Source organism: Tetrahymena thermophila (assembly GCF_000189635.1).
Source record: "Tetrahymena thermophila SB210 genomic scaffold scf_8254688, whole genome shotgun sequence".
Classification (NCBI taxonomy): Eukaryota; Ciliophora; class Oligohymenophorea; order Hymenostomatida; family Tetrahymenidae; genus Tetrahymena; species Tetrahymena thermophila.
The window spans coordinates 415307-434552 of record NW_002476454.1 but is presented as its reverse complement, the minus strand read 5'-3'; the positions used below and the strand labels follow the sequence as shown (position 1 = coordinate 434552).

At 23.9% G+C, this 19246-nt stretch overlaps 2 protein-coding genes across 2 annotated transcripts; one reads left to right on the top strand and one right to left on the bottom strand. All coding sequences in view use genetic code 6, as the record gives it.

Annotated features, from left to right (window-relative positions):
• Window positions 1-188: 188 nt before the first annotated feature.
• Window positions 189-1484, top strand: TTHERM_00295140 (hypothetical protein; the record flags this gene model as incomplete). Its single annotated transcript, XM_001013146.2, has 1 exon — window positions 189-1484. The coding sequence occupies one exon, from the start codon at window positions 189-191 to the stop codon at window positions 1482-1484; it is 1296 nt and encodes a 431-aa protein (XP_001013146.2).
• Window positions 1485-2580: 1096 nt separating this feature from the next.
• On the bottom strand, window positions 2581-19246 carry TTHERM_00295160 (bowman-birk serine protease inhibitor family protein; the record flags this gene model as incomplete). Its single annotated transcript, XM_001013148.2, has 49 exons — window positions 2581-4023; window positions 4107-4526; window positions 4589-4866; window positions 4898-5065; window positions 5095-5157; window positions 5211-5559; window positions 5639-10152; window positions 10263-10682; window positions 10733-10882; window positions 10950-11117; window positions 11177-11335; window positions 11398-11541; window positions 11600-11749; window positions 11798-11941; window positions 11992-12195; window positions 12245-12409; window positions 12457-12570; window positions 12626-13048; window positions 13111-13272; window positions 13328-13501; window positions 13560-13697; window positions 13753-13902; window positions 13952-14101; window positions 14170-14316; window positions 14370-14504; window positions 14559-14705; window positions 14761-14883; window positions 14945-15097; window positions 15145-15205; window positions 15253-15314; window positions 15367-15426; window positions 15483-15626; window positions 15676-15813; window positions 15869-15913; window positions 15969-16106; window positions 16167-16352; window positions 16406-16495; window positions 16788-16973; window positions 17027-17116; window positions 17203-17343; window positions 17405-17590; window positions 17643-17732; window positions 17822-17962; window positions 18024-18209; window positions 18262-18351; window positions 18583-18714; window positions 18781-18879; window positions 18933-19010; window positions 19186-19246. The coding sequence occupies 49 exons, from the start codon at window positions 19244-19246 to the stop codon at window positions 2581-2583; spliced, it is 13359 nt and encodes a 4452-aa protein (XP_001013148.2).

Here is a 19246-nt window from a genome sequence, read left to right as displayed (position 1 = left end):
AATTATGTTTAATAGTAATTAAGAAATAATCAACACATTTAACAACAGGATAACTCTTCAAAAAAAAAAAAGCTAAATTTTATCGTTAATTTTTGAAATAAACAAAAATATCAAAAATCAAATTTTTTAGAAATATTAAAGAAATTAGAATACTAGAATAAAATAATTAATTTATAATATTTAGAAAAATGTACAAAAATAGAGGAATTTCTAATGAGCTTTCTCAAAAAAGTTTAGTTGAAAAATATTCTTGCATTATTGAAGAAATATAAAAAAAATAAAACCATCTACATATTTTAGATAATTACTCTCCTATTCTCATTTCGAAACAAAAAATTAAATTTTAAGAGGAAGATGAATTTAACAATTCATAAATTAGTTAAGTCAGTTAAAACTGCTCAATTATGTAATAAAGATAGTATTAAGATTAAAGCTTAAATTAAAATAGTTATATTGATAATGAACTCAATGCAATATTTCATTAAGCTAAAAAAAATAGAGATTTTGGGAATACTTTTACTCTATCAAATACAGGATATTCTTTGAAAAATTCTAGATAAGAACTGATGAACAGTTAAATAAATTCATAAAGAAGTTTACGCTGTTCTAAAAGCCTTCATTAATAAAGCTAGAATGAAATAGAGCTTAAAAATAATTCTCCTAAATATTAGTTTTATAAGCATTCTTATAGTAGGAGTAGAAGCAATAAAAAAATAAATACAATAAAAGAATCTTAAGTGACTGTATAAAATTTGAGATAATATTAATAGTCTCAAGATAATTAAAATTACTACTTCGATCAATTGCCAAACAAACAGAATAAAAAGATTAATATCTATAATAGTTAGTAGCAAAAATAAAGTTAAATAGCTATAAAAGATAATAGATAACCAAATGAAGAGCTACAATATACTTATGATAAAATAAAAATATTAAAGAAAAGTTATTAGAAGAATGAATAAATTAGTTATTAAAATCAACTGTTAATAAAAAGCTTGAATGATACAAAAGAAATTTTAGATAATGCCAGAATAAGTAATGAGTAAGAGGACTTTTAATTTTAAAGCTAAAAATTGAATAGCAAGAATGTTATTTTTGACAGGTAACTAGAGTCAAACTCAAAACATAACATTGAAAATAAAGAAAATGAAGGAGCAAATTATTACAATTTAGCTCATAAAAATAATTTTCTTAAAATAGGAAATTAACTTTGTTATTAAAAAATATCAGATTCAAAAAACTATTAGCTAGGTTAAATAAAATAAAATAATGATAGTATTATTGAATTTGACCCACATTAAGATACATAGTAATCTAAGTATGGTCTTATTAAACACAAAGAATAGTTTTATAAATCTAGGAAATTTAAAACAAATTCACAATAGTTTGTAGAAGTAGAGATTGTTATGCCTACTGAAAAGTGTAATAAATCTTCTGTGATACATCATCATGATAATACAAATTAAAAGTAAATATAAAAATGATATTTATAAAAATTAAAGTAATAAAAAATAAAATATAGCATTTTTAGTCAGTAATAAGCAGATTGTTCAGATTTATAGGAAGTGAAGAAAAGACTATTTGATTCAAATAAATAAAAATGTAGCTCAGATTCTAAAATAATACTAAGTATATAATAAAAATAAATGTGTAAATTTAATTTTATAAAATGTTAAAATTCTTTAAAAATTTTTTTATTTCAAAAGTTTTCAAGCTGCTACAAAAAAAGCTAATCAAAACAACTTAATTTTATTTTTCAAAATGGAATTAAGTAATTTCAAAACCAAAGAAGATAATTTAAAAGTTGACTGGAATAATCTAACTAAGCTTTAAGCTAAATGAAATTTTTATTCGAAAAGTATAACAAAATTAGTCTATTTTCCTAAACAAATTAAATGACCGTGCCTTTTTAATTTAGTTAAATGTAATCTTTACAATCTTAAAATATTAATAAATTAATTTTTTTTTTAAATAAAAAACAGAAATAGAGTAAAATTAATAACTTGCTCAGAAAAATTTTAAACAGAAAAGAGTAAAGATAAAAATTAGCTTAATTAGTGAAATATTTTGAGAGATGGAGAGTAAATATAATAGATTATCTTTTGATAAGCAAACATTTATCAAGAAATGATAATACAAAAATTTAAAGCATACCTAATTCTCACTTTACAAGTTAAAGTACATAAAATAATATGATTGATCGATATTGTGTAAGCACAGCTTAAACCTTTAGAGAGTAAAGTAATTCAAATTATATAGATTTAGGATTATTTTGCTCATCTAAGACCATAAATTCAATATAAATAAAGTAAAGATCTGAATCCTTATTATCATTTAACAAATCTACAGAATCTTTACAAAATACATCATAATAGACATAAGTAAATATACCTTAATTTTGGCATTCCCACCAATAAATAAAATAATAAAAGTGAAAGCATATATAAAAATAGTCAAGTTTTGTTATTAGTGATATTTTACAAAAAATATTTAAATATTTCATTATGTTTATTAAATAATAATTATTTATAATTTGTTTATGAATACAAATTTATATATTTATTGAAAAAACTAACGATTTCATAATTAATCATTATCAATCATCCCTGTTGTGCATTAAAAGTCTTTATTTTCCCCTTTTTCATCTTTGATTTTTTCAATTAAATTTTTATTTTTTTTTGATTTTATTTTTTTATTCTTTTATGAAATCTCAATATCGTTTGAAGAGTTAATTTTAGAGTTCTTTTAATCTTACTAATTATTCTAAATTTGATTTTAATTTTAAATAATATATTTTCCTGAGTTATCTTCTGAAATTGAATTTTGACTAAATGACCTTTTGTGTTTTCTAACTTAACTTTATTAAAGTTTAGCCAAATTTTAAATTCCATCTTTATCATCAATTTTATCTATATTTGTTAGTTCTATTAATTAAATTGGTTTTTAATCAACTTAATCAGAAGATGGATTATATTTGATTATTTTTTTATTTTTTATAGCTAAATCTAAGCTTACTTAATTCTATATAAAGGGGAACGATTTGTTAAAACCCTCAATTAAAGGAGAAAACGATTTAGATTTAGAAGAAACTGATGATTTTCTATTTGCTTCTATATCAGCACTCATGTTTTCATTTAGTGAATCAAAAGAAAGAATTTCTGCTCTAGCTATATACTCGCTATCTCTGTAAGAAGGTTTTTCTATTTATATTTCATTTCTTTCAAGTCTATTAGATAAACTAAATTAATTGAAAACATCTTATTGATCTTAAATTTCTTGGTTCTATTCACTTTAATTTACAATATTTAAATTTCTAACTTCAATATATTTTTAGCTATTTTAGGATTATATTTATATAACTTATTGAGGTTAAGTTTCATTAATTTATAAGCTTATCGAATTATTTGGCTATTGATTCAAATCATTTTCTGTCATTATATTTTAATTAGTATTTGTTGATAAATCTTCAAGCTCTATTAAACATTATTTCATATTTTATGATACATTTTATGAATAGGTTGTGTCTATTGAATAGCTTATGACTGATGGCTTTTAAGCTTGTATAATATATTTTTATTTGGATTATTTGCTTATATTTGAGAACCCTAGAAGGCTATTGGCTATAGAGCGAGCCCTACTTTCTTTTTGCATTTTAAGTTAAATACGTTAACATAGGTAATCAACATATATTTTCCTTAACAATTACTTAGGTATTAACTTTTTAAAAATTTTAATTCTTGTAAATGTAAGCCTTGCCCTCACCATAAAATTTCTAAAAAAGTAAGAACTTTTGATCAATCTTGCTAATACTAGAATGAAAAATGCAACATTTACTGCAATCAGTACAGAAAAGGATACTATAGTTGTATAATATTAATTTCTATTTTCAACTATAAGTATAACCATCAACAATGAAATCCATCCTATTATAGTACTTTCATTATCCATTCTACCCATCATTTCTACTCTATATGGGCTCATACGATTTTAAAGTAAGAAATATACTATAAGAACAAATATTATCTATTTAAAAAAAAATATAAATAAGCTTAAACATTTTAAATTAAAAGAATAAAATTTTTTCTAAAGTAGTAAAGGTTTCTTACAAATACTGCTCTGTTAGTAGGGTAATCATAGAAAACAGATGCACATGTGTAAATAAGAAGCTTCATGATAGATTTCACTAATTCCCAATAAAATGTAATTTTCTTATAGTGGCCAATTTGATAAGAGTATTAATGATGCTAACCAATTTTCTTATGATAATTTATTCTATAATAAATGAAAAATGGCAATATTAAGTTCATAATAACCATAATAGGAATAACTATGAAAATTCCTTTTTAGTATGTAGAACTGTTACATTCTACTCTAAGATCACCTTTTAAGTATTAACCATTTATAATTTATCTACATGTTATAAGATCAATTGATATTAAAAACAAGGTAGGCTAAAATAGATTTAAGTTCACTAACATGCTTGTGCTGTTAAAGTAAAGCTACCTCTTCTAATTATTTCTAAAAACCTTTTGAGAATAAATTATAATCTATTTAAAATAAAAATTCACAAGAAAATTATTTATTTTACTTTAATTGAGAAGTAATACATTATTAAATTAACAAATATGTAAAGTAAAAACATAGCCAGAACTTTTGAGTAAGCATTTGATATACCTAAACTTTTTGATAAAGGATAAAGCAAACAAGAAAATGATTAAATCATTGTGTCAGGTGGAGAGCCTGATATTGAGATTGCATCCTCTAAAAACTTAGGGAAATAAAAATCAAATGACTTGATTACAATCATAATTTAGAAGTGATGTAGGATGATTTTAATACAGTTTGAAACCTCATCACCTTATTCAACTTTAATAAATTTATAAAGATCTCTATTAACTTTTTAGTTTAGCTTTATAAATTTATTCATCGTTTGATGGATATTCCTTATTAATATTTTTTTTAACATTGAGTGCATTAAAATGAAGACTAAAATTATCGAGTATAAAATATATGAGAGTATTAATAAGGATGTAAATGTCAAATTAAGTCGATATTCTGGACATAGCTAGCAATAAATATTAGATTTGACATAACTCTATGAATCATCACATGTTTCGCATTAAGGACCAATATATCCAATTTAGCATAATTAATTTCCTATTTCAATATTTATTATTAATTAATTAATTTTCATTTTTTTATAAAATTACCATATGAATAACCTCCTATGCAAGCTTGTGGGTTTATTTTACATTAACTATACTCTAATTCTAATACATTTTAGCTTCTCCAATACCCCTAATTTACTTATATAGTATTACCTCCTTAGCAAACAACACCACCATCAATAGGGCAGGGAATACAACTTGTTACACCTTTTTATGGTTAAACAAGACTGTAATAACCTTCTTTACAAGTATAGCAACTATACAAATTAGATAAAGCCTAAGATTAGTAAATCTCACCTTCTAGACAACCTCTAAAATTCAGATAAAGCGTAAATGAATAAGAATATGAATATTGACCATTCTATGCAACTTATATTGCATTTGTTGTAACCTAAATAAAAAGGAAAATATATTATTATTAAAAAAACAAAATATTTATTTAGAAAATAATAAAATTATTAATAAAATACTGTGACTGCTTAAGTGGTATTTGGTAAAGAAGTTAAAATCAATTCATCAAATTAAAAGCTATTAGTTTTAGGATCATAGCTGGCAGTGTCTTTTCCAGTGATATCAACTTTGTCACTGCCAACAAGAGTTACAGTATAATTTATTATATTGCTTTAATCGTTTGCTTAATAGAGACTTTGCAAGTTAATTATATCAAGATTTTCAGTTACAGCATAAAAGTAAATTATTCCAGGATATTTATCCCCGCTTTTTATATCTTGAATTATGCAGGAAGTTTTTTAATCAGAACAATAATATGTGGAATTATCCAATCTCATCACTAAATATGAAGGATATGACAGTAATTTATCTCCATTATTAATTGCTTTATTATTTATAAAAATTGAGTTGGCTAAGAATTGTTGAATAGATTAGCTTGATGTCCCTTAATATCTCAAACAAGCACCATACTCAGCAGTGTTATTCACAAAAGCAATATTTGATACCTTAGTATATATGTTTTACATACTTGTGCTATCTACTAAAAAGAGGGCACCTCCTTATATAGCTGATGATCCTGTAAAATTAACATTTTAAAGGTAAAATTATGGGGTATAAAGTTTTCCTTCTTCTTCAGTTTAAGAGTCATCTAAGTAGATAGTTCCTCCTACCCAGTCTGCTTTGCATTAATTAAAATTAGTTTTTTTAATTGTCAAAATCTAAAATGAGTTTGTTGCTCCTATCGCACCTCCTAAGAAAGAATGAATATTTGTAAAATTTGATTGCTAAACTGTTATATTTGAAAATAAATTTAAAAGCAGTCCACCAAAACATAGATTGCTACAATTAACATTTGTTGCATTCATTTAATTAATCTAAAGCTGTGTTTTTTATTATGCTACGATTGGTGATGTATACCAGCTTGGTTTCTTCAATAGCAAGTTAGTGTTATTAATATTTGGAGTTGTTGATTTTAATTTTCTATAATTTTCATTTAAATTTGCTTTAACACTAGGAATTAGATATTAGTACTGATTATCAATAAAATATTGAATTTATTATTAATCTTAAATAATTAAATTATCATCAGACTCTTTACTTTAAATATTCCTTAAAATTGTGGTACTATTATTTTTTCCTAAAGTAATATCATTATTTATTGCAGTCATATTTAAATTAAATATTGTTAAATTACTCAATAAAGAATTTGTATTTTCTATTGACAAAAGATAAACTTAGCTCAAAACAATATTTGTTAGAGATGAATTGGTTATTTAGAATTTTTAAACATTAAATATACGAATAATTGAATAGTTTTCTTACATTTAGGCTACCATATTATCTATCACTAATGAGTTGAATATCAAATTATTTATCCCATCAAAAAAGAATTAAATTTAAGAGACTTAAGGTAAGCCATTCTAATTTTATAATGTATTATCAATATTTAGTGATGAATCAATAAGCTAAAGGTTAATCTAATTTAATTAATCTTTGATATATAAGATATTATGATTAGCTACAACATACCTTTACTTTGTGATAGCAGGTATTTAAGGCCCAAATTTGGCCTAAATCTTTAATTAAATTGAAACAAATTAAATAGAAGAAATATATCCCGAATTTAACAAAATTTATGTTGATTGAGTTATCACTACAATAGGGTAGCTTGTGTTTTCTTTATCTATCTAATTAGAATAATCTACACCTTAAATTTGAGAATTTTAAATAATTATTTGCTTAATAGGGATATATTAAATCCATCTTAAAAACGTTCCATCATATTAATTATTAGGATCAAGCATGAAATAAATTTCTTTTGGATAATTTACACTAAATTAAAATTCATAAAGTCTTTTCATTATATAAGCTAAAGAAGGTTTTGTTGAAATAAATCCTGATTATTTATCTAGATTAGTATTAATAATATTGTATGTATGTGTGCAAATAAGCTTCGTATTAGCATTATCTGATTTTTGATAAGCAAATGTTACAGAGTTTAATAAATTAGTATCCCAAATAAGAATAGACCTTATATCAAAATTCAAATCAAAGCCTGATAGGGAATTATAAGTATTATAATAATGTATGGTCCAATCACATCTATATCCTGAATTATACTGTAAATTACAAGACATTAGTTTCTTTTTTAAATTATCTTGAATTGCAATGAAAGTATATTGATTTTGAGAATCTGAGAAAACTTTAGTTGTATCAACTGCAGAATCAATATCGTATGTAATAGAATCGATCTAGTAGAACTTTAGAGATATATTATATCTAACAATATTCAATATACTATATTATGCAAAGTAATGAACTAATATGTCATATTGCTTAACATATTTTATCTAATCAAATTTAGTATAAATAGGATCTATAGTTTTATCTCCATTATAGGGATCTAAAACTATTATTCTTTTATCATCAGAGTTATTTTATAATGAAAAGTATACCAGTCTTGTAGATATAACTACCATTAAAGCAATTTAGCTAGGGTTATCTGAATCTTTGATAGGCTAGATGGATCTAATTACGAGGGGACGTAAATTTAATAAATCTTTATCTTATATTAATTAAAGTGAATTATTTAACTAAGTTAAATCCATCAATTCTATTTATGTTTGAGAATAAAAAACAATATACTTAGTGCCTGCCAAATGCTATATATTTATAAAATCCTAAACAATGTTAGGAGTTATGATCTGCTTATTAACGCTTCCATCTTAATTTAAAGTTTGGTATTATATTATTAACTCTTTTTATACAGAGCATACTATTAGTTTACTATCGTCAGAAACTTAATATAAGGCATATTTAGATGTATCTTCGCATTAAACTGGTAGATAATTATTTTGAATTGCGTTATTTTCTATATTCCACTCCTATATGTTAATAAAAAAAGTAGTTGTTTGTTGATAATTTGTGTAGTAATAGCTTGCTAGAATTAAAATATTGCTATCAAATTTAGAGAATTTAGATTCTTGTAAAATACTTCTTAATCCTCCAAATAGCAGTATAGAATTGCTTAGCTAGCTTGTAATTTTATTATTTAAGTCAACACTCATAATCTGAAATAGACTTTAACATTTATTTCTGGTAGCTAAATTCTAATTTTACTAATCAGGGTCATCTTCTAAAAAAAGAGAAACTCCTACAAAACTCTAGCTATTTTAACTGCTTTACAAAAGCATGTGAAATTTACATGAAATTTATGGATCTGTTTAAACAACTTAATTAACAATTTTATTTTAGTTAAGATCCCATATATTTAGCTAAGAAGATACACTCACTGGTTTGTTAACTAAAATGATAGCTCTATTATCATCTATTTACAAATATTAACTAAAGTTAAAGATATCCTAACTAACTTACTATGAATATATGATTTAAATTGGATCATTTTAATTTTAAGAAATTAAACTCGATAATTTAATTGATTTTATTTATATGCCATTTGAATATACTAAGGAATCTAATTTATAAATTTATATTAAGTTCCAAGAACTATCAATTCCTAAATCATTAGTTATGCTTTTTTTGGATATTAATTACCAATTACCTATATCTGAATCAAAAGCTAAGCTGTTAAGTCTTTAATATATGTATTAGAAATTTTTATCATTTAAGATTATAGCTTTAGCATCAACACTTAAGTGTAAAATATCTATGTCAAATAAATTAAATTGTGGTAACTAACTGCTTTAATTTATTATTTCTGATTTTTACACACTTTAAAAGATATTATTAACTCCTCTTATGTAAAGAGCTCTTATAGTATTTGTTTATTTCTATTGGTAAATTAGGTTTAAAATTTTAACATTAGGTTATTCATCTTTAGTGCCATCACTATAAAGAGAAGAATAAGTAGGATATTATTTTGAAATTACATCACCTAAATTGTATTCATATGAAATAAAGCACTCCAAATTTTGAGCCTCAAAAAGCTATTCTTACTGAGCTTGATCAATATCAATAATAGTATACTACTTGCCCATAGTTATAATCCAAAGCTTAACCATGTCATCGCTTACAGTTAATATAATATCTGAATCACAAGTTACTATTCTTGTTATCATTTATTATACTTAATTTGTGTTTGTGTCTATATTCTATTCTAAAACACTAATTAGCTGTCCTAATCCATTCATACTATAAGTATATAATCCTAAATTATTAAACTTGGCAACTCCCAAAATCACTAAAATATCAACTTAGTCTATAGAAATAACTGGAAAAACTCTTCTTTTTATTAGGTATTTATCATAATTTTACTAGATTTTTTATGCAAATTTTTAAGAAAACCATAATGCTCTAGAGTTTGTTATCTCAAACATATTTTCTAAAACAGGGCACTTCATTTTATATTAAATACACTTTAGTGTAATTGGATCCTCAACAGAACCCTCTTTACATTCACACAACGGAGGTAAAAGTCTGTCAGTTGGGCATTCTGTGCACTAACTTTCACTTAAGACACATTTTGAACAACGGGGACTACAACTATTGCATTAAAAATCACTTTCATAATATCCTAAGTTATTTAAATTATATATTACAATTTAAGTTTAAAACCAAGATGAAATAATTAAAGAAATTTAAATTTAATTTGCTTATATTTAATATAATAATTGATTTTGGTACCATCTCTGCAATCACATTTAGGAGGCTCCTTTCTATAAAGAGAGCAAGTTTGGCAAAAATCTTTTGAATCTTTGCATGTATCACATTATTTTTCGCATTAGTCACAAGTAAACTGCTATTTGTTCTAAAAAAATCCTTGAGGACACTAAGAAACACAACTTATACCATATCTGTAGTAAGGCTATAATGGATTATTGGTATTGCATCTATTGCAATTAGAGTTTCCTGGACCATAGCAACCTATACATGACTAATCACACTAAACACATGATTTATTTTAACCATCATCATAGAACTAGTCTATACACAAGCATTATCCCTAAGAGTTAACTTAACTACTTCTATAAAATAGTTAACCAGGGCATTAGGTGCAAGCAAACTTACTATTTGATTAACAATTTAAGCAACTATAATGACATGCTAATAATAAAAAAGATTAAAATTTTTAAAAATAAAAAAAAAGATATCACCTCCACAAATTTCAGTTCCTGATTCAAAATATCCTTGTGAGCAAATACATTAGAACTAATTTTGATTTAAAATTCTGAATTAAGTTTATTCATAGCATGAAGTGCACTTATCTCCTTAATCAATACATGTTTTACAGTAACTACTGCATTCTTTTTAAAATTAAAAAAAAATTATTTTATATTTAAAATTATTAAGTCACATAATTAATATTTATACATAAGCATTATCTATTATTTCCATCTTAGTACCATCCATCTTTGCATTTACAATATCCATTTTAATCAATATATCTTTAATCTGATTAATTGCATGAGGTGCAAATAAATCCATGACCAGACTAGTTTGCAACGCAAGTTTGACAATATTAATTTTAATCATAGCATTCTTTTTAATTTTAATTTTTTTTTTTAATTTAAATTAATTATTAATCTTTATTAAATTACATTAACATTAAGTATCGAATCCATCATCATAATATCCACTTTAACACAAACATTTAAAAACAGATAAATTAGAGTCACTTGGGTATCTATAAGCTCCAGAATCGCATTTTGTGCAAGATGTTTTACTCCCTAAACAGGCTTTACAAGTGTAATCGCATTCTTAATGAATAATTGAAACAATATAAATTGGTATGTTTTAATTAATTTAAAAGTTTAATTACTTTTGCACTATTTTGTTCCATCATCAAAATATCCTTCTTTGCAAACGCATTATCCATTTATTAGCTATCTCATATCTGAATCATCACATGATTAGCAATTATTATTTAAAGCTCCATTGCATGAACCACAAGAATAATCACATGCTTAGTTATTTTTTAAAATTATTAAAAAACTTTTTTAATGAACAATCAAATATTATACCTTAGCAATTAGGAGAATCCAAAACTTCATAAAAATAGGGTTTGCACACACATTTTTTATTTGGAGCATCAAGTTGCCTATTCTAAATTATTCCGTCACAAAGTGAGCATACGTTTTTAGAAGTACAAGTGACACATGTAGCATCACATTCTATTTTAAATTAAAAATAAATGAATTCGAAAATTTAAAAAATATTACATTCACAATTTATTTAATTAGGAACTTCATAATATCCATTCTAGCATAGACATTATTAATTTTAAACTGTCCTGTGAGTTTTGGCTGTGTTACAATCAATACAATCACTTTTACTTGAACACTCTTCACATTCAGGATTGCATTCTATCACAATTAAAATTTGATACGATAAAAGATTTCATAAAAAATATTACTTAAGCATTGCTTTGTTATTTAATCCTCATAATACCCTCTTTAACATATGCACTTTTTAATTCCGCTTGCTGGGTCTACAAAAATAATTCTAAATTAATTTTATAGATTGCATGCTGGGTCATTCGGATTCTGAGAGCATTAATTAGCGTAACAAGAGTCGCATGATGTATTATTTGAACATGTATAGCAAGAAGGAAGACATTCTAAAAAAATCTTTAATAAGAATAATATTTAAAAATTTAAAAAAATTACATGCACAAAGAGGATTATTTGTGCCACTGTCATAATATCCAGTTTAGCAAGGACAAATAAATTCATTTTATTAATTAGGATCAATTGTTTAAACACGATAACTATTTAATGCACATTAAGTACAATTACTTGAATTCAAGCATTTACTGCATGTATAATTGCATTCTTAAAAATAAATAAAATTAAAAATTGTTTAAAAAAAATGAATTTACTTGAACATACTGTTTATCCAGAGTCATAGTATCCATCTTAACATGGACATAAGTTTTAATTTATTTAGTCAACTCTGAATGTATTGCTTAATTGGCATGAAGTACATTTAGAACCTATTTAGTTAAGAAACAGTTTAAAATCTTTTCAAAAATTTTAAAATTATTTTACTATTATTGACACATCCTAAACATGTATAGCTACAGGGAGAGCACTATTTTTTAGGACTCCCATTCAATTCATACACTTCATAGTAACCTTACATACATACACATGCATTGTTAACTAAAACTCTAAAATCATTTGGGTTGCAAGAGTTAATACAATTATTAGAAGTTCCTATGCATTCATCGCAAGTTATGGAACATTATTAACATTACGTATTCCCATTATCGAAATATCCTTTAAAGCACGGGCATTAGTAATTTTAAGATTAATCATATCTGTAGTACAATTTTGGGTCATAGCATAATGTGCATCTATCTTTTTTAATTTAACATGTTTTACAAGAGTGATCACACTATACACACTAATTATTCAAGCTTGGATCATCTTCACCCTCATCTACATACCCATCCAAGCAAGGACAAGTATCTGAATTTATTGATTTTATTAAAAAACAAATTTTAGTAAGATTTATATGGATTCAAAATTACTTGCAAAAGGCTAAGTTATTCTATAGTTTTCAACAGTGCATGTAATGCATTAATTTTTTTTTGGCCCAAAGCATGTAGCACAAGAATGATGGCAAGGAATACATTAATCATCTTAATTAGCTTAAACCAAGTTAAAATAACCGTCTTTGCAAGTGCATACACCTTAAAATTATTAAGATATTATAAAATAAAAATAAAAAAGATAAAATAAAAATACCTTGATTTAAATTCCTCAAATTAGACTTACAGGAAGTGCATTAATATAACTCTGGTCCATAGCATGTCTGACAAGTATTATGACATTTCTAAGAGCATATTTGCTAATTAAATTAATCATAATATCCATCTATACAAATACAAGTCATTGCTTTAGTTTAGGGATCAATAATTGCTAAAAATTTAAAAGAAATTAATCTTTAATTATTAATTATGTTCATCTAAATACTTACCTTATCTATTATTTTACAACGAGCAAGAAGCGCATTAACTAGCTAAAGGACCTTTACATGTTTGACAAGAATAGTGGCAAGATCTACACACTTATTAGGAATCTTCATAAAATGAAGGATTACACAAACAGTTTCCAGCTTTAATTCCATTTAAAATAAATATAGATACAATTTAGTAGTAATTAAAATTTACATTGAGTATCTAAAAATCTGTTTTAATTCTAATCACAAGTTAAGCATTAGCTTGAGTTTGGTTAGCATATTTAGCAAGAGTAGTGACATCTAATACATTCTCTAGTTTTAGGATCTTCATAAAATAGATTGCTTATACAAATACACTTTTCTAAATATATTTATTTATCAGTTTATTGGATATTATTAATATAAATTACTGCTCAAGGGATCAAGTTATCTGTTGCTTGGACATTATTTACATTAATTACTATCAGGGCCAACACATGTTTTGCATGTAAAATCACATTATTCACATTATTATGTCTAAGGATTATCATAATACCCATCTTGACAAAGGCATTAAGAATCTTTATGACAAAAAAAATTTATTTAAGTTAATTAAATTAAAAATTATTTTCTATTTATTTTTTAATACCTGATAGGTTTCTCATTCTTACGCATGATGTACAAGTATTGTAATCAGAGCAAGTTTGGCATGAATATTAGCATTTTGTGCACTTTTTTTAAATTTAATCATCATATAAACCTGGAATACACTAGCATTAGTTAAATCCGTTAGTATCTAATGAATTTTATAAAAATTATTAATACATTAATTATTTAATAATAAATTACCTTTTATTAATTATCTATCTATCGCACATGATAAACAATTTTAAGAATCACTACACGTTTAACACTAGTATTAGCATTATAAGCACTTCAAAGTCTTTGGATCAAGATAGTATCCATCTTAACAAATGCACTTAACTAAGAATAAATAAAAAATTCTTATCAAATAAAAAAAATAGCATAATAAATTACAATTAGAAAATGTGAATAAATCTGGACATGTGTAACAATTATTATTTTATCCGCCAAAGCACGTCTTGCATGTTTGATCACATTTACCACAAGTTTAATCAATAGAATTTTCATAATATCCTGAATTCACATCGCATGGGCATGTTTCTTAAAAATTAGAAAATTTTAAAAATAAATAATGATATTTTTTTGGATGAATTACAGTCTTATTTCGAATGATCTATTCTATTTAAATTTACATCACATGATGTACAATAGTTTGGTGAATTAATACATGTTTTGCAAGTGTAATCGCACTGTCCACATAATTATTAATCTGTTCCAACTTTAAATATTTTAGTTATTTTATTTTTATAATTAATTTTATATCTTTTGAATATTTTTACTATTGTTTCTGATAATATATCTTCCATCAATACATGTGAGACAATCCTTACCGTTTGAAGTATTACCTCTACATGTTTAACAATAGTTATGGCAATCTTAACATTAGCCTAAGTCGTAATCAAAGTATTATTTATTTAGACACACTAGCAAGCCTTTTTTTTAAAACTTAAATATTTTATTTAAAAGAAAAAAATTTTACTTGGTGAAGTACAAACATTATCAGATGCTATACACTACTTATTTTAATTTTCACATGTCCCCTTTTTACAAATACATTAATTTTATATTAATTGTCTTTAAGATTGACAATTTAAACATTGATTATATCCATCTCCAAAGCATGTTAAACACTATCCATAGCAACAATAACTATTATTATTTTGATCAATGTAATAATTTCTATTTTGTGAGCATGATGTACATTAATTATTATTTGGTCCTGAGCATTCCAAACAAGATTCATGACAAGGCTTGCAAATATCTAGTAAATTTATTAATTAAGCATTAATTAGTAAATTTCATAAATCTTAATCTTACTGTTTTCTAAATAGAACCCAATTTTGCAGCTTGTGCATTATAATGAAGAATATATACATGTTTAGCAATTATTATCACATGGTTTACAGCCATAATCATTTTAGATATACTAAAAAAATTATCCTGGTTAGCAACTTATTATTTCTAATTATAAAAAAAATTGAAAATCTAATTTAAGGATATAATCAATTACAGGGGAAAATGCAAACGTTTTAGCTTTATTTACATTAAAAAGTATCCTAATCTTCACATGTACCTTAATTACAAATACAATATCCAGAATATAAGAATCTTTCACTTTGACATTAATTGCAGTTATTGATTCCATTTCCTTTTTTATTAAATAAAAAAATTAGTGTAAAAAAAATTATTTTTTTTTTTGATACCAGTGCATTCCTAACAAGATTAATGACACTATAAACAGCTTGAATCTATAATTAAAATAATTGAATTAATAATAAAATATTAGTAGAAGAAAGTTGATACTATCACTACTATAATATCCTGAAGCACATGTTATGCATTATTTTGATGAGCTTTTACAAGCTAAGCAAGACTTATCACAATCTTGACAATTAAGATTTTAATAATCGAAATATTGTCTTTCACTACATTTTATTTAATCTAATTAGTTTATTTATGTATTGAATTAGTGAAGATATATGGAATATTAATATTAATTACTTGGTTTTTAACAAATAATATTTTAATCTAGACTCTAACAGACATTATTTAAATCAGGGCAGTAATCTTACTTACAAATGCAAATATTGTTAAATATTATTCCGTTTGTATCTACACATTTACTACAAACTCCATTATCGCCACATAAAGCACAAGTTGGATCACATTAAATGCATTTTCCATTGTCTTTTAAAATTCAAATTTATAATTAAACGAAAGTATATTTATTTTATAATTACTCAGATAATAACCATCAGTGCATTTGGAGCATAAATTTTAACCTGTGCACTCCAAACAATTATCAGTACATTAAATGCAAGAAGGTTATTCTTTTAAATAATTATTTTTATTAAATAATAAATTAAAAAAATACTTTTTTAAATTTATAATTTTTGTGTAAAATATTTTTATTTTTATACTTTAATTATCTTAATAAAAGCCTGTGGCACATTAGATGCACTAATTTGATGAATTTTTGCAAATTTAGCAAGATTTATCGCAATTTTGACAATTTAGGTTTTAATAATCGAAATATTATCTTTCTCCACATTTTATTTAGTCTAATTAGTTTATTTTTAAAACAAAAGAGTGAATATTTGTGGATTTTAAATTAATTATTACTTGGTTATTAACAGATAATATTTTAATCCAGACTCTGACAGATTTTATTTCCATCAGGGCAGTAGTCTTATTTACAAATGCAAACATTGTTAAATATTATTCCATTTGTATCTACACATTAACTACAAACTCCATTATCTCCACATAAAGAACATGTTGGATCACATTAACTGCATTTTCCATTGTCTTTTAAAATTCAAATTTATTATTAAAGGAAAGTATATTTGTTTTATAATTACTCAGATAATAACCATCAGCACATTTTGAACATGAACCTTAACCTGTGCACTCCAAACATTAATCAGAACATTTAATGCAAGAATTTTATTCTTTTAAATATTTATTTTAGTAAAATAGTAAATGAATAATTTCTTAAATTTATATTATTTGTGTATAATGTTTTTGAATTTAATACTTGGATTATCTTAGTAATAGCCTTTAGCACATTAGATGCACTAACTTGATGAATTTTTGCAAGTTAAACAGGATTTATCGCAATTTTAACAATTAAGATTTTAGTAATCAAAATATTGACTTTCATTACATTTTATTTAGTCTAATTAGTTTATTTATAAATTGAAATAGTAAATATACATATAATTTCAATTAAAAATTACATGGTTATTAACAAACGATATTTTAATCCAGACTCTGACAGATTTTATTTCCATCAGGGCAGTAATCTTACTTACAAATGCAAATATTATTAAATATTATTCCGTTTGTATCTGCACATTTACTACAAACTCCTTTATCTCCGCATAAAGCACATGTTTAATCACATTAAATGCATTTTCCATTATCTTTTATATTTCAAATTTTTTAATAAAGGATAATCTTTTATTTCAAAATTACTTGGATAATAACCATCAGAACATTTGGAGCATAAATCTTAACCTGTGCACTCCAAACAATTATCAGAACATTAAATGCAAGAATTTTATTCTTTTAAATATTTATTTTAGTAAAATAAATAGAAATTAATTATTTCTTAAATTTATATTATTTGAGTAAAAGATTTTTGAATTTAATACTTGGATTATCTTAGTAATAGCCTTTAGCACATTAGATGCACTAACTTGATGAATTTTTGCAAGTTAAACAGGATTTATCGCAATTTTAACAATTAAGATTTTAGTAATCAAAATATTGACTATCACCACATTTTATTTAGACTAATTAGTTTATTTATAAATTGAAATAATAAATATAAATGGAATTTTAATTAATAATTACATGGTTATTAACAAATAATATTTTAATCCAGACTCTGACAGGCTTTATTTCCATCAGGGCAGTAATCTTACTTACAAATACAAATACTATTAAATATTATTCCATTTGTATCTACACATTTACTACAAACTCCTTTATCTCCGCATAAAGCACATGTTTAATCACATTAAATACATTTTCCATTATCTTTTATATTTCAAATTTATAAATAAAATGTAATATTTTATTTCAAAATTACTCAGATAATAACCATCAGCACATTTTGAGCATGAATCTTAACCTGTGCACTCCAAACAATTATCAGAACATTAAATGCAAGAAGATTATTCTTTTAAATAATTTATTTAATTAAATTTAAAAATTTAATTGTTCTTAAAGTTTTAATAGAAACGAAATTAATTATATTTGATTTTCCATAAATATTTTTACTTTTCTTAAAAATAATAATTAATTTAAAATTATTCTTTTAATACTCTAATGTTAAATAGAATTCATCATTAAAATTTTATTTCTTATCAATTTATAATATTTTAAAAATAGTAATCTTTAATTTAAATACATAGATAGTAGTTATTTTTGCAAGTGCAGCAATTATTAGGCTAATCTCCATAGCATGTTTCACAATTATTATCACATGAAATACATTTTCTTTGGGTGAAATCAATATATTAATATTATCCGCATATTTCATCTATTTTTATATAAAGTATTTTATATAAGTATTTTTTCAATAAAAAGGAATAAAATATGGTATTACTTTTATTCAGTTCGCATTCTCTATCTTGATAGCTTTGACAAGTCTAGTCTAATTAATAATATTTTTCCTAGCAAATGCATATTTATTTGTCTAAATAGTCTTTTTAGTTTAAGGTTTAATTATTATTAACAAAATTGATCTTTGTAATTTACTCGTAAATTATGATTATTGTGAATCAATGCATTCGCATCCATTCTGGTCAGTGTTGCTACAATCAGAATAATGTTTGTCTAATTATTTTAAATGATTTTTTCATAGATTTATCATTAAATAGTTTTATTTATTTGTTAATAAATTATATTTAACCCATATTTATTTGAGTTAGTATAATAGTCTTGATATTTCAAGATGAAAAAAAATGTAGGATCATTTAAAATTAGCAGTAAAGTAATTAGCTTTAAATACCTTATGATTTAATTTATAATATGACCAAGAAAAGATTAATACAAGTGTAAATTCCAATCAT